Here is a 26,767-nt window from a genome sequence, read left to right as displayed (position 1 = left end):
CGTTCTCCTGTCTCGTTCTTTTTCTTGCTGCAGTCTAGTGGGGTCACCCGTGGGAATCCCACGGGCATGGACGTGTGTGACATTTGGACATCTTGATTTTGATGCTGCACATTAAATTTTACAAAATGGTGACTGGCAATTCATCAGATCCAGAAATGTTGTAATGAACACAATTTATTTATTTCACATAATATGTGACCCCTCACTCCTCTCCACCTGACTCTCCTCTCTCCACCCTCACGCCTCTCCAATCCCACTCCTCCTCACACTCCCCTCCAATACCTCCTCACACTCCTCTCCAATACTTCCTCATGAAAAAGGCGGTATATTTTCGTGTATCATCGTGTCGCAATTTTAAAAAATATATCTCTGCATTTTCCCGTGTGTGCGTGAATGTTCTCAATTATTTCTGACGCCGAGTCTAAAACCATCGATAAAAATTAAATCAGATGGTGAATTCGAGATAAAATCGTCGGGGTGACTCAATTAATGGGCTTTATTTTACAGGCCTTTGGGAATTCATTTCGTTCTATAAACGGAAACTTTCTTGGGATTTTCTTCCCGTTTTTTTTCAACCGAGTCTAAAACTATGTTAGCGACTGTTAAAAATGAAATGATATATGGAATTAGAGTTGAAATAAACTTGTGTGAGAGAGAAAGACAACACGGGCCTAACTAAACAGGCCTCAAAGCTATTTGAGTTAATAAAATGGTGGATATTTGTTTACATGAAGCCTCTCCAAGAATGGGTGGAGCTACTCTGTAAACGGAGTAAGCCACACCCCTGGACAGACAGACAGACAGAATCACCTTCGCCTATTATAATATAGATTATCATTATTATTATTACTTTTGTTGTTAGAAGTGGCATTGGAAAAACACTACGATAAGCTATTTTAACACTGATTTCGCCCGAGGTGGAGAACCCCTTGGGGATGGGGGCAAATGAAGTCGCTACAACCTCCATCGTATGACCTTTAGTCCTCCTGTCAAATGTGGTTGAGATTGGATAAGTAGCCAAAAGTGAAGCCAACCGAATGTGGGGTGGGGTTGGGGGGAGTGGAATGGAATGGATCGGATAGATGGCATCACTTTTGTACACTGTGTTTCAGAAGGCTTTGGTATTAACTTGGGAAGTATTAGTGGATCCAAAGAACAGTCAAACATGTTACAACAACCAATTTATTTCTTGTTATTCGAGTGTGGCTGTACATCAAAACTCTGATCCGTTTCATTTGATAGACTCATGATTGTGCACATGCTGTGGTTACCACAAGAGCAGTTTCATAACCTGCATGCAGTTTGTGCCACCTCAAAGCCACTGTTGTGCCACCACTGTATAACCATCCGAACGAGTTTCTGAAGAGGTAACGTGACATGCGTAGACACACTGTCTTGCGTCTTGGTGTTTAAAAATAGTGTCTTGCACTTTCTAGCAATTCTGGGACATAAATCTCAGCTAAACGCTGCTAGTCCCATAACTGTTCTTTATGCTGGTTAAGCATTTCGAAAATATAAATAAGGTGGTTGGACAGTTGTTCCTGAGGGGGACAGAGATATTGGAGAATGTACATATCAAGTTAACTGCAAACAGCATCATAACGGATAATACTCGTTTGTGTGTAAATTTGGGAATATTTCATTTATCTGTCTTTAGCAAACCTCATCACACTATGGACCCTTCAATCGTCTGCCAACGTTTTAGTAATAAGGATGTGGTACTGAAAGATGGAATTTCAGATCATGGTGGGTGGATGTGGTGCTGAATGATGGAATTTTAGATCATGGTGGGTGGATGTGGTGCTGAATGATGGAATTCCAGATCATGGTGGGTGGATGTGGTGCTGAAAGATGGAATTTCAGATCATGGTGGGTTGATGTGGTGCTGAATGATGGAATTTCAGATCATGGTGGGTTGTTGTGGTTCTGAATTATGGAATTTCAGATCATGGTGGGTGGATGTGGTGCTGTATGGTGGAATCTCACACTACGATGGATGTGCTGCTGTATGGTGGAATTTCAGATCATGGTAGGTGTATATGGTTCTGAATTATGGAATTTCAGATCATGGTGGATGGATGTGGTGCTGAATTATGGAATTTCAGATTATGGTGGGTGAATGTGGTGCTGAATGATGGAATTTCAGATCATGGTGGGTTGATATGGTGCTGAAAGATGGAATTTCAGATCATGGTGGGTTGATGTGGTTCTGGATTATGGAATTTCAGATCATGGTAGGTGGATGTGGTGCTGAATGATGGAATTTCAGATCCTGGTGGGTTGAAGTGGTGCTGAATGATGGAATTTCAGATCATTGGGGCAGGGAGGGGGTGCGGGTTTGGGGGGTGGATGTGGTGCTGTATGGTGGAATTTCAGACAATGATGGGTGGACTTGGTAATGTAAGGTGGAATTCCAGATCATGGTGGGTGGTTGTGGTGCTGTACGGTGGAATCTCAGACTACGATGGATGTGCTGCTGTATGGTGGAATTTCAGATCATGGTAGGTGGATGTGGTTCTGAATTATGGAATTTCAGATCATGGTGGGTGGATGTGGTGCTGAATTATGGAATTTCAGATGATGGTGGGTAGATGTGGTGCTGAATTATGGAATTTCAGATGATGGTGGGTGGATGTGGTGCTGAATTATGGAATTTCAGATGATGGTAGATGGATGTGGTGCTGAAATATGGAATTTGATATCATGGTGGGTTGATGTGGTGCTGAATGATGGAATTTCAGATCATGGTGGGTGGATGTGGTACTGAAAGATGGAATTTCAGATCATGGTGGGTTGATGTGGTGCTGAATGATGGAATTTCAGATCATGGTGGGTTGATGTGGTGCTGAATGATGGAATTTCAGATCATGGTGGGTTGATGTGGTGCTGAATGATGGAATTTCAGATCATGGTGGGTGCATGTGGTTCTGAATTATGGAATTCCAGATCGTGGTGGGTGGTTGTGGTGCTGTGTGGTGGAATCTCAGACGATGGTGGGTGGATGTGGTGCTGAAAGATGGAATTTCAGATCATGGTGGGTGGATGTGGTGCTGAAAGATGGAATTTCAGATCGTGGTGGGTGGATGTGGTGCTGTATGGTGGAATTTGAGATCATGGTGGGTGGATGTGGTGCTGGAAGATGGAATTTCAGATCATGGTGGGTTGATGTGGTGCTGAAAGATGGAATTTCTGATCATGGTGGGTGGATGTGGTGCTGTATGGTGGAACTTGAGATCATGGTGGGTGGATGTGGTGCTGGAAGATGGAATTTCAGATTCACTTCAAGGTGGAATATATCCTCGGCTCGCTATTTTTGACAAGTTGAACTCCATCCATAACATTTGTTTACATCGCATCATTTGCCCCTTGTCTCAATGTATGTGGTTTCTTGCTCAAAAAAGTAAAGAAAGTTAATTTGGGAATCTATAGTCAAACATAATATGAAACCACGAGTGGAAAAAGCAAAACCAACTAACTTGAAAAAAGTCCATCTTATTAGCCAGTGACTTTAATCATGGATTGTATTTAACATGTGTGCTTAGATCCTTAACTATCATCGTTGGGTGGAGTGAAGATCTGAATCAAGATCACGAGACTTGAGCGACCATCTCCATAATCGCCTTTGTTGGAAATGGTTCCCTGGACCTTGTGGTCCACCCGTTCTTCCACAGCTTCTTTGGGATCCAAGCACCGACGGGCAAATTCCTTGATGAAGGCCGCTGCCTCTGTGGCCAAAACATTAATTTGATCCGCTGTCGTGCTGGTTATACTTCCCATGAATATTTATTACTCAGGAAACAAGATCAGTGCAAGTTGTAACCAAAATATTTGACTCTGGGAATTCCGAATCGGAAAGCACTAGATTCATTGAGGTGCACAAAGCAGGTGTTTCAACTATTCTCACCTGAGCCAAAAATCTTCCCTGCACTCATTGAGCCTGTTTCATCACAAAGGTCGAAGGACTGACTACTCCTTTATTTGGTCTACCTATTGCATTCCTTGAGGGTATTCTGATAAAACCTCCATGAATCGATGACCTTTTTCCATGGTTTTGCTGAAGAACCCTTTTACAGAAAGCAAACCTGACATCTTATGACTGGTCTAACAAATGTGGTTTCCTGATGTTGGGAAATCGAATAACCAAAAGTTGATGCAATTGTCCAATATTCACTAAAGAATATCGGTTACGACCTGCATTTCCGATGAATTGTCCTTTCTGTATGTTGTCATCATGCATTCGCCCACTCATGTCATTGGTGCAATGAGAAACCTATGTTCACATATGTTTCAATCACAGCATAAGTTGTCATGGAATCCACTTCCATGACATCACAAACTCCCATTCAGACTTGACAGACAGGTAGGATGAAGTAAACGTTCAAAGTGTCCAAGGGTTCGAGACCACCATTTTGTTCTCTGGGCACCGGTTGGCATTGCCCGTGGCACGGATGATAAATGGACATCGTAAATGGTCCCAGGAGATCCAAACCTAAACTTGCAATGGGAAAGGTGACGTCTATTTATAAACATACGCATATGGCAGAACTTGTCATTGCCTCTTCCACTATAATAGAAGGGACATTTAAAAAGTCCATCTCCTAAAATGTCCTTTCTATCCCCACTCCTCACGCAAGCCTTATTCGACCACCAAAATGGGTTTAAACCTTGTGATGTTACCCATTCACCACTGAAAACAAGCAACCACAAATACCCACAGACCATGTGTTGAGAGATTATTACAGGTGAAGCACGACCATATGCGGCCTCGTGATGTGCAAGTTTTCTAGTAATCGGTGTGGTGACTAATGCTTGATGTAGGAGATCCGAGGGTTGGTCTTAGTGCACAAAGTGATTGTTGGTGGAGAAAGTCGAACTGTACAGGTGTTCCCATGCCAGCAATGCGTCGACCCAGCATCTGTCCCTGGAGGAGCCGCCTCGGCTCAGATGCTGAGAGGCATCGAGGATACGGAGCTTGCCCTTGAGTCGCGCAGCCGGCGATGCGGCATGAGCAATGAACAGCAGGAAACACCGACCACGGCTTCAGGCAATTCCTCCTCTTCTAGCCACGCGTTCATCTCGGGATCAAAGCTCTGAATGCACTTCTTGTATTTTTTCTCGGCCTCGTTCCAGCCGCCCGCGAGAAGGACTCGTCGACCGAATGTGGTTGCCCCGGCGGTGCTCACACCTGTAGGTAGTGGTGACACATAACTCCACTGACCTGTGAAAGGGTTGTACATCTCCACCGTCAGTACGTCCACACGTTCTCCACGCGGTCCCAATTGGCTACCCCCTGCCACGTAGACCCTCTCGCCGAGTGAGACCGAGCAGTGCCAGCCACGGGATGTGCTCAATGGGGCTTTCTCGTGCCAACTGTCGCTCGTCACCTCGTAGGAACTTGCAGTGCGCGAGTACGCATTGCTTATATACCCGCCCGTCACCAGGACTCGCCCGTTAGCGGTGGCGCTCGCATGGCAGCACCGTGCCACATCCAATGAGGCCTTGGGCTGCCACTGGTTAGTCGATGGCACGTAACACTCCATGGCGGATAATGGCCCTTCGCTGTTTCTGCCACCGATGGCATAAAGCAGACCATTGCAAGCGCTGAGGCTGAAGTGCGTACGCTTGTGCAGCATACTGGCCAACTGGATCCACATGTTGAAACGAGCGTCGAACCTGAAAGGGACTTAAGGTCATCATCATAACTTGAGTCAATGTTATCTATTCATTCTTATCAACGTCATCTATAACATGAGTTATCTATTCATTCTTGCCAATCTTGCGTTTTACCTGCAAAATGTGCTGACGGCATGCTTTGCTTGATTCCTCGCATCATTCTGATCTTCACCACCGGCTACGTACAGGAAGCCATCCATTACCGCAACACACTGGTTGAAGCTTTTGGAGACCATCTCTGAGAGCTTCATCCAACCGGCCTCTGGGTCTCGACACGATACGTCTCTGCTCAGGGACTTCTCTGCCAAAGCCGGGCGTCCGCCGACGGTCACAAGGACTTTGGCACCACCGCGCAGTTTCGTTCTCCTCGACTGCATCACGTTCTGCTGGTAGGGCAACAGATGGTAGTTCATCGCGTCCACGAGGAGCTTGTGGCATTCTGGATCTTGCATCATCCTCGGGACCGTCTGCACGTACGTTACTAGGTCGTGAGCCGAGATGGTCCCAAAGCGAATGTTGCTGAGCAGTTCCGCAGCGTACGCCAGCCGCTTCGGGTCATGCTCCAGCCACTTCAGTGTGATGTGAAAAGCCGTGAGCTCAGAATTGATCTCAAGACTGTCATCCAACAACAGTTGATTGATTTGATCAAAGCTGAGCTTAAGAAACTGATCAGTTTCAGAAAATTCTACAAAGTTTTCTCTGATGAACTTCTCTGCAGTATCTCTGGTGTTGTGTAGATCGAAGGTCCTTGCTACGTTGGCTACGTACATGCAGTTTTCCACGTTCAACACTTGCTCCATGAAGTCACAACAGAGCTTGAGCAGGGAGTGCATTTGGAGTCGCACGGCCGTGGCTACTACGCTCGACACGTTCTGCAGGGACAAGTTCACAGAACCGCTGTATGCATACAAGATGGCGGTAGCAAGGCCCACTGCAGCTATGTCGTTCAGCTCCAGCTGCTGGGTCCCCGAGTCTCTACGCAGCAGGGTCCGCACGTGGTCACTGCAGGAAGCCATCACGAGCTTGTGAACGTGGAAAGACTTGGTCTTGACGCTTAGTGTGAGGTCGCAAAGAAAACCGTCCATTTGCATCGCCTTTTGGCCTTCCAGCACCTGGTCACTATGGTGTGGGTTTGACAGTTCGGTGATGGAACTACAAAGTTCTTTGAAGTCAAAGTTGTTATTAAGGAAATTAATTTCATTTTTCACCGTTTCTTTTATGCCATTGATTATTTGACCATCATTTCCATCTACCTTGTTCTTTCTGTTGGTCTTCTTTTTGGGTGCCATATCTGATTTTGGATGAACTGCAAAAGAAGCGACATTGATCAGAAAAGTACAACTTGATACACAATCATCAACAACACGGTCGGTTTTGATATTCCGGGTGTTTTAGGTCTTTTCTCCACTACAATGCCTCCGGAAAACAGGTTTACATTCGGGACAACCAAAGACCCCCTTGGAGCATGAGCAAGTCGAGTCGAAGACCCCACCCCACAAATCAATCGGGCCGAGTCGAGTTGAAGACCCTCCGCAGGGCGGTCCAGTGGAAGAGCTTCATGGCCTGAAGTTTCAAACCCATTGGCAGCGCTAGGTTCCTTGGAAGGTACTTTGATATTAATTAGATTTCTAAGCATTTCGATTTGAGAGGCAAAGCGAAGACCTTACATGGAACTGGAGTGAACCTGAGGCTCTGCCCTCCTATTTTTACTCCCGCTATTTCGGGACGCGGGTCACATCAACTCCCAAAACGCCACGTTCCCTTTAGGAAACACGACAGATGGTCGTACCTTTTTAGATCGAAACGATTAATCACGATGAAACCATCTTTTACCACGATCCACGCAAACGGATTACATTTTTCATTCCATTGGAGGAATAAATAATCTGAACAACGACGCGGTTACATTTCGAGATATAAATCAAAAAGGCCAAACGGTAGGTGACGTACCTGCGAAGTACACCGGAGGTCGCACGTGCTCGCCACTACGTGCAGCCGCTGGTGCTGAGAGCCCGATGAACGCCGCAGCTCGCACGGACTGCAGCGGTTTGAAGCTAGAGGGGGAACCGTTATAAACCTGGATATGATGTGGGAGGAGTCTGTGATGTCGACGTCACTCAACTGAACCCGCACGAAATATGGAAGCGTACGCGAATACATTCCCTGCGAAATGTGGGAGGAGTCTCCGCTCGCCCAATGACGACGATCCCAAAGGCCAAGCCGCAACTGGCAATTTTTTTTTTTTTTTTTTACCATTTATCGAGCACGTTGCCCTCATGACATGTGGCCCCATTAATAGCCCATTGCCGATTATAAACATCCACTTTTACATCAAAGTACTGTATCTGAAAAGCTGAACGGAGAGAACATTTTGCATAAATGAACGGGAAACTGGAGTTGAAGTTGTGGCATTCTGAAGTAGAGGTTCACTTTGAAGTGATCTATGTATTACGTACGCAAAAATAATTTTACATGAACCTCACCCCACCCTCATTTTCATGCATCTATTGTCAATACCTCACTCATCTCATCCCCTCCCCATTTTTTATCTTTTTTTTTTCCCCCATTATTTCTTTGAAAACATTCACACCTTGTTGGGCATTCACCATTTGCATGTGACCCTCATTCTAACTTACCTGCTCCACAAGTCTCGACCTTCCTTGAAAAGTATTCCATGGACCACCAACGCCAGATGTTAAAAAAAAAACCAAACGCAAACAAATTTCACAACACGTCATTAAAGCAAGAACCAACTGGAGGTTCAAATTAAAATAATCTCAAACTCATTCAGATGAACCATCTCCCACAAGAGCATCCCATCTTACTACAATTCACCAAATGTCCATCCGTCCGTTCGAAGGTACCGCAAAAACGGCTCAACCGAGCAACGATATTTTGGGTGGGTATTCCTGGGATCCCTGGGGAGTAAAATAGGCTATATTGTTTTTGCGAATTTTTCCAATTTTCCCAAACACGTTGGAATAATATTTACCGATATGAACAGTGATGTGGCTTTTGTTGAAATTCTACAAATACTATTTATTCTACGTACCAGGAGAGAGTAGATCGACTCCTGACGAACTCTTCCTATATAAACGTGCGGCTCCGAAGTAACACGGCAGTGAGTGCAAAGCAACAGAGAAACAGGTGTAGCGGCCGCTTCTGTTTTGCAGAATTCAATCTTTTTTTCAAAATGGGCGCCATGTACTGTTTAGATTTTGATGATTTGCGTGTGATTTGATTCAACAGATGTTTATATGAATCGTTTAAAATAAAAAAAGCCTTCAATTTCTGATATTTTGCCTTTTCATTTGGGCCTCCCAATTGAAGCCCCGCCCATAGGGCAGGTACCGTTGCTAGTACAATACAATTGAGGGATGACTTACTCCCCAACCACCTTTTTATGTACGTTGAGATGTACAGGTATGAGAAATCAACGATGAAAAGGTGATAAATGACGCACACAAAAGGCAAGCCATATAAACAGGAAATATTTTATTAATCAGATCAGCTCCAAAAAGGGCACTTCATTTTCCAGGAAGAATGATTCCATCATACTGCAACGACAACAACACCAACACACATGGTTACATCCCATTCCATGGATTTTAAACAAAGGTTGTTTTGAATTCTGTTACTGGAACAAGTTCACAACAGGTGAAAGGTTTTGTTGCATGGACCCCAAAAAGCACGTTTTAATTAAAGCCTACCTTCTGCTGGAACCAGCGGATGGCTTCCTCCCTGTAAATGCGGTGCTTGTAGCCAATGCGTCCCTTCTTCTTCTTCTTGTCGGCAACACAAAACCCAGGTCTGCCCAAGACCTGCAAATACCGGATGTCAATCAGTCGTTGGAACTAACCGACACATTTAGTACTTCAGCGACTTGTTCAAACCAAGATAACCTTCAATGATCGGTCGCGCTACCAATTGCAGGGGTCGACTCACCACGTAGAAATCCAGTCCGTATATTCCGATGGTGGGATCATACTTTATTCCCAGATCGATGTGTTCTTGGATTCCAAAGCCAAAGTTGCCAGTTTCAGAAAAGTTTGTTTTCTTCAACTCGTACTCACGAACCTGAAGAAAATTAAATAAAAAAGAAGCACACAGTGAGAATTGCTTTGCAATACATGTCACCCTACCGGTTACAATAACCTGATGTACATGCATGAAGCAAAAACATGCGTACTGCTTATGTGCAAAACAATACATCAATTTGTGATATTTTCTAAGTCTTAAAAGGACATAATTCTGTGGAAAATTGGCGAAATGCCCCGAAACTCAAACTTGTTCTGTAACTTATAATAAAGCCATGTGCCAAGTTTCAGTTGAATATGTTAAATGGTATGAGGGAGAAGTCTGGAAAACCACAGGTGCGCCGAACAGACGGAGAGAAACCCCACAGTGCCCTCCGGTGAAACCGGTCAGGAATAAAATAAAACTGATGCAGAATGGAGTCAATCGTACCCATAAAAAGTTTGACGATGATCAATGTTAACACTGATGGAGGGTCCTAAAGCCAGAAACAAACATCCCCCCACCCAAACTCAAAGGCCACAAAAGTTTAATGTAAGATGAGGGCAACTACCAATGAAATCATTATTTTATTTATTGGTAATTCGAAAGGGTAGTTTGAAAGAGTACTTCCAAGGGGTAGTTTTGGGGTCAATGGGTTAGGTGGTGGAGAACTCAGCAACTCATCCATAAAATATCCCATATGGTCTGCGCCTCAGATAGCCTCTCCTAATCAAACTCCTACCGCATGGCTTCTCGTGCCGACCCCAGGTTTTTAGTGGAACTCATTAGCTTTGGCCGGCAGTCTGCCTAGGAGAAGGACAACTCTGATCTCAAACCCTGGTGGGTTGCGCTCGTTAGCTTTGGTTAGCAGTCCACCAAAAATGGGGGTAGAGGCACTGTTGTCTCGAAGCAGACTAGCTCACCCCTCCCAGCCCTTTTTGTTCTGTGAAGACAACTTTTTACATTTGTCTTGTTTCAATCCAAGGGGCTTGTTGTTCTGCTTTTGTTTTCTTTGTGTAGCCCCCACCTCGAGTGGCCTTCTGGCTTTGTGGCAGGCAATATCCCATTAAAAAAAAGTCCCAAAGGGTAGTTCCAATGGGTTTTGTTGGTTTCTAGGCTTTGCCCATTTCATTTTTAAAATGCCAAACTGAACCACTTCCTTCAGACAAGGATGCGATTTTTTTTTTGTAATCACACAAGTTAATGACAAAGCAAAGTTAAAGGGCAGGGACCAACAGGCATTTTAAGGCCATTTTCCCTGCAAGAGTGGGGGTTAGCCTTGCGGGCCCCATGACAATCTTCTCCATTTTGCCCTATTTTCTGCATATCAATATACCGGTTATAGCAGTATAATTTTTCATATCGATATTGGAAATTTGAATATAACCGTTGTACTGAAAAACTCAGTACAGGGGAAAAAAAACAACAAAACAGAAGCTGGTATAAAAACCACCTTTAGAAGCCATTTTTCCCCGCAAAGCAGGGGTTGGCCTTTTTCGGGCACCGTGGTTGTTGTTTTTTTTGGTCCCCTTTTTGAAGCAATGTTTTACGGCCGGATGCCCTTCCTGCCGCCAACCCTGTTTGTCGCCTTTTACGACAAACAGAGATTACCAGTGAACTGGTACTCAATTAGCCGACCTCAGAAGGATGACAGGCTGAGTCAACCCCCCTGGCGTTAATTCAGCGATCGACCGGGATTCCAACCCAGGATCCTAGGATCCTAAGCTGGCACCCTAGCCGCTAAGCCAACACCAGGCTAGCCCACTAGCCCAGCAAGCTGGTATATCACCAACAAATCGAAGAAAAGGGTTTACAATCCTAAAATACATCATATCAATTCAATATCAGAAAAAAGAAAACTCCAACTTCTTTACTCTTAAAAGAAGCTGCAAAAGACAACTTCAAATTTGGCTGTTTCCATTGCAGATTAAAACAAGAAAAAGAGCAATCAGAGATTGCAAACCCTCACCAGGATGCATTTTCAGTGGTTTTTAAGGCTTTTGTGCTAAAACAAATATGGCGGCCGAACCACGTGACCGATGACATCATTATTTTTTTTCCCCAACTAATTTATTCCTAGATTATGCTCAAGAAATTTCATCTTGATTGGATGAAGTTTTGTACTTGTCGTATTATGACGTCATAATGGAGGACCTATGACATCATCGTTAACATATTTTATTCCCCATGGAGAGTTCTTTACAATGAGCCATGTGTCAATTTTTTCTATTCAGCACTTTCGGAGATATAGAGGTGCAAAGTTTTTCGTTTTTTCCAAGATGGCGGCCGAACAACGTGACATAGTCATAATTATCATTTTTTTAAATCTACAGGTGGAGTTGCACCTAAGGTGCAATTTCCTGTCAATCGGACCAACGGTTGCAGAGAAAATCATATTTATTCTGTGCGGACAAACAAACAAACAGACAGACTCAAATGCAATACCCTCTCCTCTGGCGAGGGTAACTAGAATGGCCCTCAGTAGAGAGCATACCTCCGCTAGGTGAACAGTTTACGTTTTGTATCCCACTGACAGGTCGTATCTGGATCCAGACCTGAACCAAAATCCAATCAGTTTGTTCTTGTCACCGAACCAATTTATGCACCTAGTTTTGTCACAACTCGTCCATAACTTTTTGAGATATCCTGCTATGTATCGTTTTTGGCCCCATCTCCCAATGGTGAAGACTCACTTAAAACATTCTAATAGCCGAATCCGAATCCAGATCACCAAAATCTAATCAATTCGACCGTGTCATATACACTACATCTCTGCCAAATTTCGTCTGAATCTGTCCACAACTTTTTGAGATATCTTGTTCACAGACAAACAAACAAGAAGACGCCATGCAGAGCACGATACTTGCAAAATCCACCCCCCCCTCCCCCCCTCCCCAAAAAAGGTTGCCATTGATCCATGAAATTGTCCATTTCATCAAGATTAAAATTGACGATCTTGATCAAAGTTCGGGTCAATGGGATGAAAAGTGACGATTTTTCAGATGAAAATGGAGGATTTCAGAAGTTTAACTTTTGACCTCAAAAATAGTTTGTTTCCCAATTCAGTGAATTCAGTGAAGTGATTAACCACGCCGCACACGATGCAAATGCTGTTCAACTTCTAAATCAATCGGATCAAAATTGATGGTTTTTCAGATGAAAATTGATGATTTTGGAAGTTTGACCTCGAGTTGACTTTTGACCTCAAAAATATGTAGTTTTCCAATTTAGTGACAATATACAAATGCTGTTCAAATTTCAAGTCAATCGGATGAAAAATGGCGTTTTTAGAAATCTGACCTCAAAATCAATAGGCTTCTCAATTGTGACGACCTCCACAACTTGGTGATGTTTCATGACGATCGGTTAAGAATTGTGACCTGTAGGCCGGTGACAAACAAACAGAATAACAAACGCAACCGACCAATATACTTGAAAAATCTTCGATTTTGCAAGTAACAGACTAACAGACAGGGGTGAAAACATAAACTCCATCCACCCTTGGTGGTGGAGGTAACTAATGATGTCATAAAGCATTGTGCACACATGAAGTGGATACCGTGCCGGATCGGTGCCGTGCCCACGATTAACGTTATTGAATAGCTGTGAATCAATACATTTTACCCGCAGCACAGCAGCCTGTCATTTTAAAATGAACGATGAGCTACCGTGTGATAAATGGATAAGCTATTGACGGAGCTAAAATCAAGCGTTTCATGTTTGCCTGGTCATTTGAAAAGCAAGTTTTATACAAAATACCATACAAGGAGCCCGCGTCGGTCACAAAGGGATTCTGTTCCGAACAATCGTTCATGCAGAAGGAAACTCGATTGGCTGTTGACCCAGTGTTATAAATGGTGGTATCACCACATGAGTGGGGGCACGAGTTAAAACCACAACCATTACCGTACCTTGTTACCGGTGTTCAGATAGTTCAAAATATGGAAAATGCCACATTTAAGAATTATAATATTTAAAGTCCATGAGGCTCAGATTCATTTTGAGAAAGACGAGTTTCTATGCCTTGTTTGATGAGACATTTTCGGTTGTTGTCATATGCAGCAGAAGCAGCAGTGAATGAATCTTTCCTTTTAGTCAACGTGTTATATTATAATAGGCAGGCAAAGACTGCATGTGAAATGTAACCCTTTGAACGGAGGCCCAAAATAGTGTTTGGCCTGCCTTTGAAATGTGGAAAAATTAATTTAACTGATGCTTTGACGCACTTGGTTACACCTGGACCATATGACGTCAAGACTACTTGGCCAGGAAGAAAGTACAGTAGGTTTTTGTCCCCCTTCCGCACCGGGGAGCGAAAGGGGGACTATGGTTTTCCCCTCCGTCCGTGTGTCCGTCCGGCCGTCCGTGCGTAAGCGAAGGACCGCATTCGAATTACGTCAAAATCCAAGATGGCCGCCACCATGTATGTTTGATGCCATGTATGTCTGACCCTTGAGCGGAATATCTTGAAAAATAAGCGAAGTACCAACTTCTAATCTGGTGTGTGGGTGTATCTAGGCACAAGGAAGAACGCTATTGAAAATTGGGTCGCCACGTCAAAATCCAAGATGGCCGCCACCATATATATGTCTGAACCTTGTGAGCGAAATATCTTGAAAAATAAGCGAAGTACCAACTTCTAATCTGGTGTGTGGGTGTATCTCAGTATAAGGAAGAACCCTATTGAAAATTGGGTCGCCACGTCAAAATCCACGATGGCCACCGCCATGTATGTCTGAACCTTGTGAGCAGAATATCTTGAAAAACAAGCGTTACGCCTAGGTCCCCCTCGGTGAAGTGATGCGAGTTGACAAAGTGGAAGACGCAGAAAGACAAACATGGCTTCAGACATACATGGCGGCGGCCATCTTGGATTTTGACGTGGCGACCCAATTTTCAATAGCGTTCTTCCTTATGCCGAGATACACCGACACACCAAATTAGAAGTTGGTACTTCGCTTATTTTTCAAGATATTTCGCGCACAAGGTTGACATATATATGGTGGCGGCCATCTTGTATTTTGACGTGGCAACCCAATTTTCAATAGCGTTCTTCCTTATGCCGAGATACACCCACACACCAAATTAGACGTTGGTACTTCACTTATTTTTCAAGATATTCATCTCACAAGGTTCAGACATACATGGCATCAGACATACATGGCATCAGACATACATGGCGGTGGCCATCTTGGATTTTGACGTGGGTTGCACCCACACACCAAATTTGAATGCGGTCCTTCGCTTACGCACGCCCGCACGCAAACACGCACGGACGGACGGACACACGGACGGAGGGGAAAGCCATAGTCCCCCTTTCGCTACGCTGTGCGACGGGGGACAATAAGCGAGGTACCAACTTCTAATCTGGTGTATGGGTGCATCTAGGCATAAGGAAGAACGCTATTGAAAATTGGGTCGCCACGTCAAAATCCAAGATGGCCGCCTCCGTGTATGTCTGAACCACCTTGTGAGCGAAATATAATGTCATAGCATGTTTTCTGCGTCTTCCACTTTGTCAACTCACATTTCTTCCCCGACGGGGGACCTAGGCGTAACGCTTGTAACTTTTAACCTCAGCAGCATAGAAGTGAATGGTTATTTTATATGAATCAGGTGTGCTTTAGAAAGCCTGTGCCGATTACCAATGTCGGGATTATTGGTTTTTGCCGATAACAAAAATTGGGATTATCGGTCTGTGCCGATTACAGACATTGGGATTAACGGCCTGTGGGATTATCAGCCTGTGCCAATTAGAGATATTGGGATTAACGGCCTGTGGGATTATCGGCCTGTGCCGATTAGAGATATTGGGATTATCAGCCTGTGCCGATTGCAGAAATTGGGATTATCGGTCTGTGCCGATTACAGAAACTGGGATTATAGGCCTGTGCCGATTACAGAAACTGGGATTATAGGCCTGTGCCGATTGCAGAAATTGGGATTATAGGCCCGTGCCGATTGCAGAAATTGGGATTATCGGCCCATGCCGATTGCAGAAATTGGGATTATCGGCCCATGCCGATTGCAGAAATTGGGATTATCGGCCTGCGTCGATTGCAGAAATTGGGATTATCGGCCTGCGCCGATTGCAGAAATTGGGATTATCGACCTGTGCCGATTACAGAAATTGGGATTATCGCCCTGTCCGATTACCGATACCATACATGTCGTCGTCTCGTGTGCCAATCTCGGTGTACATTTTCACAGGCCAGTCCTGCGCGTGCTATGCAATATTTACTGAGCTAGCTATTGTCTTGGTGTGTACCCTGGTTTAGAATAGGTACGCCGTATCCCTGCGTGTCGTAAGAGGCGATTAAGAGGGTTGGCGTCAGGAAGGGCATCCGGCCATAAAAACATTGCCTCAAAAAGAGAACCATGACAATTACAACTACATATGGGCAGGGTACAGCCCGAAGTGGAGATCGGTTTCTGAGGTTTGGGACCTGGAATGTAGGGACAATGACAGGGAGATCAAGAGAAGTGGTGGAAGTATTGGTCAGAAGAAGAGTGGACATATGTTGTGTGCAAGAGACGAGATGGAAGGGAAGTGGTGTGAGAATCGTGAAGGGTAGGCAGGGACAGAAATACAAGTTTGTGTGGCAAGGGTGCCTGGAGGGAATGAATTGTGTTGGTGTCCTGTGTTCTGAGGAGTTTGTAGACAGTGTGGTGAGTGTGACTAGAGTGAGTGATAGGTTGATGATGGTGAAAATGATGATTGGAAAGCTCTTGGTGAACGTCATCTCGGGATATGCTCCGCAGATTGGTCGGAGCGATGAAGAGGACGACAAGTTCTGGTGTGCGATAGAGAAGCTGATGGAAAACGCGAAAGATGAGGAAGTTGTTGTGGTAGGAGGAGACCTAAATGGACATGTGGGAAGGAGTATGGACGGTTTTGAGGGAGTTCATGGGGGTTACGGATATGGTGTGAGAAATGGAGAAGGTGAAAGGATTTTGGGGTTTGCTGATGGAGCTGATTTGTTGATTTGTAATACTCAGTTCCAGAAAGAGGATAATAAGCTTGTTACATACACGTCAGGTGGGTCGACGACAACCGTTGACTTCCTGATGGTGCGTAGGCGAGATAGGGGGCACCTCCAGGACACAAAGGTGATCCCGGGGGAGGAGGCTGTTTCACAGCACCACTTGGTTGTCTGCGACATAAGGGTGAAAGGTGCGAGGAGAGCTCGGTGGGTGAAGTACCAACCGAGAATGAAGGTGTGGAGGTTGAAAGAGGTGACAGTAAGGGAGGCATTAAAAGAGAGGCTGAGTAGGGTCGAGGATGATGTGGTTGAGCTTGAAAGTGGTTGGATGTCAATGAAAGATAGTCTGTTGGGAGCCGTTGGTGAGGTATGTGGATGGACAAAAGGACCACCGAGGCACTCGGAAACATTGTGGTGGGATGAAGTTGGAAAGAGGATTGACGAGAAGAGGAAGAAGTTCAAGGAGTGGCAGAAGGTGAGGGGTACGGGGTCAGAAAAGGCAGAGCATGAAAGTTATAAGGCAGCCAAGAAGGCTGCAAAGAAAGAGGTAGCAAAGGCGCAGAAAGCATGTAGGAAAATGTTCGAAGAACACTTGGATTCGGAAGAGGGTCAGAGAGCGGTATTCAGGATTGCAAAGCAGATAGCGAGAGAGGTGTGATGTGATGGGGGTGAGTTGCTTGTAGGATGAAGTGGGACAAATCGTTGTGGACCCAGATGGAATTAAAGGAAGATGGAAAAGATATATGGAAATGCTGTTGAATACAGAGAATGAATGGGATGGCAACATCGAGAGTAACCCAGTTTTAGGACCGGCAGAGAAAATAACTGAGAAGGAAGTTGAGGAAGCGATAAAAGCTATGAAGAGTAGAAAAGCAGGAGGGCCGCCGGGAGTTGTGGGAGATATGTTGAAGGCAGCAGGAAGTTGGGGTGTAAAGAGAATGACAGAGATCTGTAATCTGGTGGTGAAAGAAGGCCGCATTCCAGTGGATTGGGAACTGAGTACCCTCGTCCCTCTATACAAGGGGAAAGGTGACCCTCTGGAGTGGGGCTCGTACCAAGCGATAAAGTTATTGGAGCATGGAATGAAGGTATTGGAAAGGGTGTTGGAAAGGAGGATAAGGCAGAAAGTGAAGATCGACGAAATGCAGTTTGGATTTATGCCAGGAAGAGGAACGACAGACGCGCTCTTTTTTGTGAGGCAGTTGCAGGAGAAGTGCATGGAGAAGAGGAAGAAGTTGTTTCTTGGGTTTGTTGATCTGGAGAAAGCATTCGATAGGGTTCCACGCGAAGTATTGACATGGGCATTGAGGAAGTTAGGAGTGGAGGAATGGTTGATCAGAGTAGTGATGGGAATGTACGAGAGAGTGCGCACAGCTGAAAGGACGAAGGACGGGAACAGTGGTGAGTCGAGGTGAAGGTGGGAGTGCATCAGGGGTCGGTACGAAGTCCACTACTATTTGTAGCTGTGATGGAGGTGCTGGCTCAGAACGTAAAGGAGGGTTTACCGTGGGAGTTGTTGTAACCAGATGATCTGGTGTTGATTGCGGAAAGTAAGGATGGACTGAAGGAAAAGATGAACAAGTGGAAGGAATGTATGGAGACAAAAGGTCTGAAGGTGAATATCGGAACGACGAAGGTGATGGCAGGTGGTAAAGCATGTGGTGAGGTGGAAAGAACTGGGAAGTGGCCATGTGCTGTGTGCAGGAAGGGTGTCGGAGTGATCTCCATTCAATGTACAATGTGCGCTGAGTGGGTTCATCAAAATGTAGTGGTCTGAGGGTCATTAACCAGTGTGGCAGCTGCATTCAAATGTAAGGTGTGCACAGAGGGAGCTGCAGATGGAGGAAATGTTGAGTTGGATCTTGGAGACGGCGTGAAGCTGGAAGGTGTGAAAGCATTTTGCTACCTCGGAGACATGCTGAATGGAGAAGGTGGATCAGACTCGGCAACGGTTGCTAGAGTGAGATGTGCATGGAAGAAGTTTCGGGAACTGAGTGGCGTGCTGATGAGGAGGGGAGTGTCGTTGAAGCTGAAGGGAAAGGTGTATGCTGCATGTGTGAGAAGTGTTATGATTTATGGGAGCGAGACATGGGTAATGAACGTAGAGCAGCAACGAAGGTTGGAAAGGGTGGAAATGCGAATGGTTCGGTGGATGTGTGGAGTATCGTTGAGAGAGAGGAAGACAAATGATGAATTGCGAAAGATGCTGGGAATAGAGCCTGTGATTGATGCTGTGAAGAGGAACAGGTTGAGATGGTTTGGTAATGTGTTGAGGAAGGATGAAATTGACTGGTTGAGAAGAGTGATGAAAATGAATGTAGAAGGAAGTAGAGGACGGGGAAGACCGAGAAAGACTTGGCTAAAGATGGTGGAAGAAGAAATGCGGGCAAAGGGGTTAACAAGGAGAGATGCAGAAAATAGGGCAAAATGGAGAAGATTGTCATGGGGACCGCAAGGCTAACCCACGCTCTAGCAGGGAAAATGGCCGTAAAATGCATCTTGTTGTTGTTGTAGCTATTGTCTTTACAAATTACCCTGCAAGAATAAGGTACGCAAAGGACAAAACTCACCCACCCCACTCCCCTATTACTGTCTTTATCAGCCAAATTCTCTATCATACGGAAATGTTTTTTGCCATTAGCTGTAAAGATCGAGTGCATGATGTATGACGTGAATTATCATGTGTCAATGATGTATACGTCATATATGAATACGTAATGGCCCATTACATATTTTTGGAACCAACGTAAAAAAAACAAAAACCTGTTGATATCGATATACTCGAATATACACCAGTATGAGCGTGCTGATATATCGACATCGGAAAAAAAAAAAATCGATACCGAAGGAGCTTATGGAAGGGTCATTCGTGTATTCACATACCTGTACACCACGGTGGAGATTTTGACCTCATCATTCCACTATTCCCAAACCACACTTAGCATCTCTCCCCATTCCCCCGATAGCCACCTTACCCCTGAAAGGCTAAATAAACCTCTCACGACAAGGCAGACCCCTTCCTGTACCTTCAGGCCTTTCTCCAGGATTTCTTCAGCCTTGGCTCCACGAACCGTGCAGTGAACGGCAATCTTCTCGTTTCTTCGGATCCCGAATGAGCGGACAGTGTACCGTGCTGCGTGAAAATAAATAGATAAAGTACCAGTTGCGGTAAAGCCGTACACGAGACAAAATCACTGCAGGAAGAAGCCCACAAAAAAAGGAACCATAAAAGGAGCCGCACCCTTCGAGTAGACCGGGGTCTGTCCGGTGAGCTGCTCCAAAACCTTCGCTGCTCGAGTAAGTCGATCACCACTCTCGCCCACACAGATGTTGAGGCAGAGTTTCCGGATGTGAAGTTCTCGCATGGGGTTTTCCTTCTTGTCCACCTCCTTAACTTTATTCTCTTTCTGCAATCAAACCAGGAACAAAGACCAACATAAGATCGCACATCAAAGTTATTCGATCAAATATTGCTCAGATCCCAACTCGGACCGTCTGCTGCACCTGCAGGACCAGGACACAGTTTAACTACCTGACGTTTTTTTTTTTACGTTGGTTACCTTGTAACAAACACCATGGCAACCATCAGAAACATTCACCATCGTTTCCAAACAAACCATTCGTTACCACTTAGAATGGAGGCCAAATGCGTAGCACAAAGGCCCAATCCTGCGTCATCTCATCACTTCTATGCCGAGTTGACCCAAGAGGTCGTTAAGACCTCCCATAAGACACTAAAAACTCACTACATCACCATGGAAATCTCATATTTGTCTTCCCTCACAAGCTTCTCTCCCTCCCCCAAAAAATATAAATGGCAGATGTACATCTCACAAACTCAGGCATTTAAAATAGCCGATCCAGATAGACCCTCATGTGCCAAATATGCTCGCAGATCCTCAAGATGCCAAGGCCTCCCTCCCACCTAACCGAGGCCGTGTATAATAAGGAACATCCACGTGGGAGTTGGCCATTTGGCCCATCACGCCTGCGCTACACAAACATCAAATTAAATAAATCAGTCGATCCTCGTCAATGGCTTCATTTCATTGGGGGAGGAAGAAGAAGAGGGCAAGGGAGGAGGAAAGTGTGGCAGGCTGAGGAACAACACCAACGACTTAACTCCACTCTTCTTTACTCTCAAGTTTATGACTCCTGGACTCTGCTGAATCATTATTCTGTTACTTCTTTTGTCTATAGCCTTCATTATCGCCAACATCTCTACCATATCCCCTCGCAAACGCCTCCTTTATAATGCAAGAGGTTTAGGAAAAGGGCCGACGAAGCACCACCGAGTCAGTACGTCCTCTTCTGCATCGAAACAGGTTCACATCCATTTTATGGGCACGTGTAAGTCTCAACTACAATCCCTTAAACCGCATAACGACGCGTAAGCACAACGCAAGACCAGCTCGATTATAACTTTCACGTCCAACACGCGTGAAAATGACATCAGGAAATCAAGAGCAGGCATTTAACAAAGCAAATGCGACGAGAAATGATCAAAAAGCTTTGCCTGTCAAGCACGATGGCAATCGATTGTACGAACGGCCGCGTTCAATGCTTACCACCATGTTGCCTGCACCGGAAAGGCCTAAATCTAGTCGAGCCGCCTCGATCAGTGCGTCATGACAACTTCCGTACGTTTCCGGCGACGTGGCAACTTTACAACCGTCGGGCTGACGTCATCGCGCATTGTATTTGCTGAATCGAGCGATTTTTGTGCAAAGGTGGTTGTTTTAAGGTTAGACAATAATGCTGGGAAATTATATGAAGATAAAATGTTGCTCAGAGGAATTAATTTCCAAGTTTTGCGCGCGATTTTGGAACGTATCATCCATACAGTTCGCGTTACTGCGCATGAGCGGACGTGACGTAGGTTTCTTACGCAACTTCCTTCCGAACTTTCGGCGCCGAGGAGAGTAGCGTGCGGCGCCTTCCTCGTGTGCGCTCGTCAGTACAACACCAAAAAATTTTAAAAAAAACTAACAAAAAAATAGCAAAACTCTCAACAAAAATCCAGAAATATCGTGGTAGGTGCCAAGGCAGTTGAGGGAGACTACGGCGTACGAGTTGAGCCGGTAACGAGAGGAGGCCACGCAAGCAGCCTGATCTAGGCCCGAAGTCGTCAGCAGGAAGTGTACGTCTGCGCCACCATGAATCCTGCCGGGCCCAGCTATCCCATGGCATCGCTCTACATCGGCGACCTGCATCAGGACGTGACCGAGGCCATGTTGTACGAGAAGTTCTCTCCTGCGGGACCAATTTTGTCCATTCGTGTGTGTCGGGACATGATCACCCGTCGCTCTCTCGGATACGCCTACGTGAACTTCCAGCAGCCTGCCGACGGTAAGCCACGTTTCGTCCATTGTATCCGCTCACGACGCCGCTCCGGTTCTCTGTTGTTGACCTTCGGACCCCACGCGCTTTCGGTGCTTGCGACAGCTCGGGTGCTGTATGTATGTTCGAGGTCGTCGCCATGCGCGACCGTGTTGTCGCCCTGCCCGTGGGCCCTTTGGTGTGTCGTAAGACGTGGCAAAGAGACGCACGTGTCCATTACTATTACTATTACACCAACATGGCCGATTAAAGTAGAATTACTGGTGCCGGGATTAATAAGAAACACCTTATAATCTGATATTTTATGGAGATTCATTCATATAAGGGTCTATTTTTTCATATAAGGGATAGTATTTATTACGTAGGCACGAAGTGGGGTTGGGTTAGGCCTCAGTCACACTGGATCGTGCGATTGATGGCAATCTGGCCGAGGTACGACCAATCGTCAATGACTCGATGTATGTTTGCTGCGCTCTCCATTTGCGATCGCAAACGGCGATTGGTCGTAGGGATCATCGTACGATTGGTGGTACGCGTGGTTGTGCGATCACCAACGATTGGAGAAGATCGATCGCAAGATCAATCGTAGTTAATCGTGCGAATAGTGGTGGCGATCAGCGACCAATCGTACGATCAATCGTGGCGACTTGCGACCGCTCGAACAATCAATCGTAGCGACCTGCGAATGCTCGGACAATCAATCGTGGCGACCTGCGAACGCTCGGACAATCAATCGTGGCGACCTGCGAACGCTCGGACAATCAATCGTGGCGACCTGCGAACGCTCGGACAATCAATCGTGGCGTGGCGACCTGCGAACGCTTGGACAATCAATCGCGGCGACCTGCGAACGCTCGGACAATCAATCGTAGCGACCTGCGAACGCTCGGACAATCAATCGTGGCGACCTGCGAACGCTCGGACAATCAATCGTGGCGACCTGCGAACGCTCGTACTACCGATCGTGAGGATGAACGACAGGTGGCACCACCAATCGTCAGGTGGCAGGACCAGTAGCACGACCAATCGTGCGACTACTTGACCCGCGATCATGCACGACTGGTGGTGCGTCCATGCGCGACTGGTGGTACCTGGTAAGAGCTGTCTGCGACCTCTTACGATTTGGAATCGCAGGTCAGAAGTTTTGAACATGACCATCGAACTTGCTGCGACTGATTTTGCTCTGGCAATCACCCACGACCTCTGCGACCAGTCGCGCGCTCTTTCTACGATTTGCCTGCGATTCACAAAATTTTTGGTCGCAGCTAGGTCGTAACCTGGTCGCAGGCCCGGTGTGACTGGGGCGTAAACAATTGAGAAGGGGATATGGCACAATAAAATGGAGGTGGGGAGAGGGAAGGAAATGGAGTGTGTGGGTTGGGTGAGGGAGGTTTGGGGCAGAAGGTAATTGAGTAAGAAGAAGAAAAATCACGAAACAGAACTGATGGTGCAATATCCTGAAGGTGTTCATTGATCTTTCTTGGAAAAAAAAAAGATTTACAAGTACACATACATTCAAAGTACACCGCCCCCATGCCAAATAATTAAATATCCTACAGCGCAGCATTGCCGGGGCGCCTCTGGCGCCTGGCAATACCGCAGTGCAGCTCATAGAGGCTGCATTGGGAGGGAGAGGTGTACACTAATTGATTGATTAATTGTATAATTAAAATCAATAAAAGATTATCACAAAATATTTTCTTAATCAATTGGCTAATGGCAAAACTAAACCACTAGTGCTTCATCTGTAGATGTATCTTTTAGAAATTTAATTAAATAAGTCATTAATAAAAAATAAAATAATTAATTGATTAATCAATAAATAATTAATCGATTAAATGATTAATCAATAAATCAAAAATATCCTTGATAGCCACATTACTTGGTCATTGTCATGTCCAAATATTAGCTTCCTAGCTCAAAATGTGCCTGAGATATTGGCCAAATGAGAAAGAAAATATATAAATGATTAATAATGAAAATAAATAAATAATAATCAATAAAAAAATTACGTTATTAATCAATTCGGTCACAGAACACATAAACCACCACCATTTCATCAGAATCTGTAACTTCAAAAAAAAAAAATTTAGTCATTAATCGAATAATTAAATAATTAATCGATTAATTGATTAATTAATATATCAAAAATAGTCTTTACAGCAAATCACCTGGTCATTGGCATGTCCAAATATCAGCTTCCTAACTAAAAAGGTGCCTGAGTTAATGGTCAGAAGAGAAAGGAAATTTGATTAATTAAATAAGTACTTAATTAATCGCTAATAATTAAATAACTCCTCAATTAATTGATTAATCAAAAAACCAAAAATACCGTTTTGAGCATGGACTTGCTCACTATTGTGCCGAAATTTCAGCTTCCTAGCTCAAAGGATGGCTGAGATATCGTCCGGACAAACAAACAAGAAAAAAATTGGTCAGAGACCGAGGACTTGCCGGAATGTACTGTTTTTTATCGACCATGTAGGACAAATATGGCGGCCGAACCACGTGACCGATGACGTCATCATTAACATATTTTATTCCCCAAGGAGAGTTCTTTACAATGAGCCATGTCTCAATTTTTTCTGTTCAGCACTTTTGGAGATATGGAGGTGCAAAGATTTTCGGTTTTTCCAATATGGCGGCCGAACCACGTGACCGATGACGTCATAAATTGGGCACAGTCTATTCCAGGTCAAGACAAATACGTGTGCAAAGTTTGGCGATTCTACGTGCAACGGTGTGGACGTAGTGCTGCAAACAGACAGACAGACAGACAAACAGACAGACAGATGAAAAATCGGTCAGAGACCGAGGACTTGCCGGAATTTACTTTATTTTCGGCCATTTAGGACAAATATGGCGGCCGAACCACGTGACCGATGATGTCATCATTAACATATTTTATTCCCCGTGGAGAGTTCTTTACAATGAGCCATGTCTCAATTTTTTCTATTCAGCACTTCTGGAGATATGGAGGTGCAAATTTTTTCGGTTTTTCCAAGATGGCGGCCGAACCACGTGACTGATGACGTCATCATTAACATATTTTATTCCCCATGGAGAGTTCTTTACAATGAGCCATGTCTCAATTTTTTCTGTTCAGCACTTTCGGAGATATAGTGGTGCAAAGTTTTGCCGTTTTTCCAAGATGGCGGCCGACCACGTGACATATGACGTCATCATTAACATATTTTATTCCCCGTGGAGAGTTCTTTACAATGAGCCACGTCTCAATTTTTTCTATTCAGTGCTTTTGGAGATATGGAGGTGCAAAAATTTTCGGTTTTACCAAGATGGCGGCCGAACCACGTGACCGATGACGTCATCATTAACATATTTTATTCCCCATGGAGAGTTCTTTACAATGAGCCATGTCTCAATTTTTTCTGTTCAGCACTTTCGGAGATATGGAGGTGCAAAATTTTTCCAAGATGGCGGCCGAACCACGTGGCCAATGACGTCATCAATTGGGCACAGTCTATTCCAGGGCAAGACCAATATGTGTGCAAAGTTTGGCGATTCTACGTGCAACGGTGTAGATGCAGTGCTGCAAACAGACAGACAGACAAACAGATGAAAAATCGGTCAGAGACCGAGGACTTGCCGGAATTTACTTTTTTATCGGCCATTTAGGACAAATATGGCGGCCGAACCACGTGACCGATGATGTCATCATTAACATATTTTATTCCCCGTGGAGAGTTGTTTACAATTAGCCATGTCTCAATTTTTTCTATTCAGGACTTTTGGAGATGTGGTATTGCAAAGTTTTTCGGTTTTTCCAAGATGGCGGCCGAACCACGTGACTGATGATGTCATCATTAACATATTTGATTCCCCATGGAGAGTTCTTTACAATGAGCCATGTCTCAATTATTTCTATTCAGTACTTTCGGAGATATGGAGGTGCAAATTTTTCTGTTTTTCCAAGATGGCGGCCGAACCACGTGACTGATGACGTCATCATTAACATATTTTATTCCCCATGGAGAGTTCTTTACAATGAGCCATGTCTCAATTTTTTCTATTCAGCACTTTTGGAGATACAGAAGTACAAATTTTTTCGGTTTTTCCAAGATGGCGGCCGAACCAAGTGACTGATGACGTCATCATTAACATATTTTATTCCCCATGGAGAGTTCTTTACAATGAGCCATGTCTCAATTTTTTCTATTCAGCACTTTCGGAGATATGGAGGTGCAAAGTTTTTCGGTTTTTCCAAGATGGCGGCCGAACCACGTGACTGATGACGTCATCAATTGGGCACAGTCTATTCCAGGGCAAGACCAATATGTGTGCAAAGTTTGGCGATTCTACGTGCAACGGTGTAGACGCAGTGCTGCAAACAGACAGACAGACAGACAGACAGACAGACAGACAGACAGACAAACAGACAGACAGACAGACAGACAGACAGACAGACAAACAGACAGACAAACAAACGAACAGATCAACATACTTGCCGGAAAATTTTTCCGGCAAGTAACAAACAAACGAACAGATCAACATACTTGCCGGAATTTTTTTCCGGCAAGTAACAAACAAGAAAACAACCAGAGTGAAAACTGAGTACTCCCTTTCAGCGTGTGTCTTTACCGAGCCCCCTTCGGTGCCTGGCAATAACGATTTGCAATGCCTGGAGATGGCATAGGAAAGGTGCGGTGTACAACAGAGTGAAAACTGAGTACTCCCTTTCAGCGTGCGTCTTTGCCGAGCCCCCTTCGGTGCCTGGCAATGACGATTTGCAATGC

The 26,767-nt window shown here is 44.9% G+C and overlaps 3 protein-coding genes across 6 annotated transcripts in view; 1 reads left to right on the top strand and 2 right to left on the bottom strand.

Annotated features, from left to right (window-relative positions):
* Positions 1-1,168: 1,168 nt before the first annotated feature.
* Positions 1,169-7,733, bottom strand: KLHL31 (kelch like family member 31). Its single transcript, XM_068134233.2, has 3 exons — positions 7,624-7,733; positions 5,788-6,979; positions 1,169-5,673 (listed from the first exon to the last, which is right to left on the bottom strand). The coding sequence occupies exons 2-3, from the start codon at positions 6,960-6,962 to the stop codon at positions 4,941-4,943; spliced, it is 1,908 nt and encodes a 635-aa protein (XP_067990334.2). The 5' UTR covers positions 6,963-6,979; positions 7,624-7,733; the 3' UTR covers positions 1,169-4,940.
* A 1,420-nt stretch (positions 7,734-9,153) lies between these two features.
* RPL11 (ribosomal protein L11) lies at positions 9,154-21,307 on the bottom strand. The gene is made up of 6 exons (XM_068134232.2): positions 21,242-21,307; positions 19,915-20,080; positions 19,700-19,806; positions 9,619-9,750; positions 9,384-9,494; positions 9,154-9,230 (listed from the first exon to the last, which is right to left on the bottom strand). Exons 1-6 carry the CDS (start codon positions 21,245-21,247, stop codon positions 9,201-9,203), a joined length of 552 nt encoding a protein of 183 aa, XP_067990333.1. The 5' UTR covers positions 21,248-21,307; the 3' UTR covers positions 9,154-9,200.
* Positions 21,308-21,512: 205 nt separating this feature from the next.
* Positions 21,513-26,767, top strand: part of LOC137438834 (polyadenylate-binding protein 4) — a 27,229-nt gene continuing 21,974 nt past the window's right edge. Inside the window, exon 1 of one of the 4 annotated variants that reach the window (XM_078767312.1) lies at positions 21,513-22,022. In XM_078767312.1, coding sequence (XP_078623438.1) covers positions 21,830-22,022 — 193 coding nt within the window. In that variant the 5' untranslated portion in view covers positions 21,513-21,829. The remainder of the gene's footprint in view (positions 22,023-26,767) is intronic. The other 3 variants (XM_078767311.1, XM_078767313.1, XM_078767314.1) reach the window with 3 other exon arrangements.

Source organism: Myxine glutinosa, chromosome 13, assembly GCF_964187855.1.
Source record: "Myxine glutinosa chromosome 13, kmMyxGlut1.1, whole genome shotgun sequence".
Lineage (NCBI taxonomy): Eukaryota > Metazoa > Chordata > Myxini > Myxiniformes > Myxinidae > Myxine > Myxine glutinosa.
Note: the sequence above shows the minus strand (reverse complement) of the source record. Positions and strands in the feature narration are given on the sequence as shown.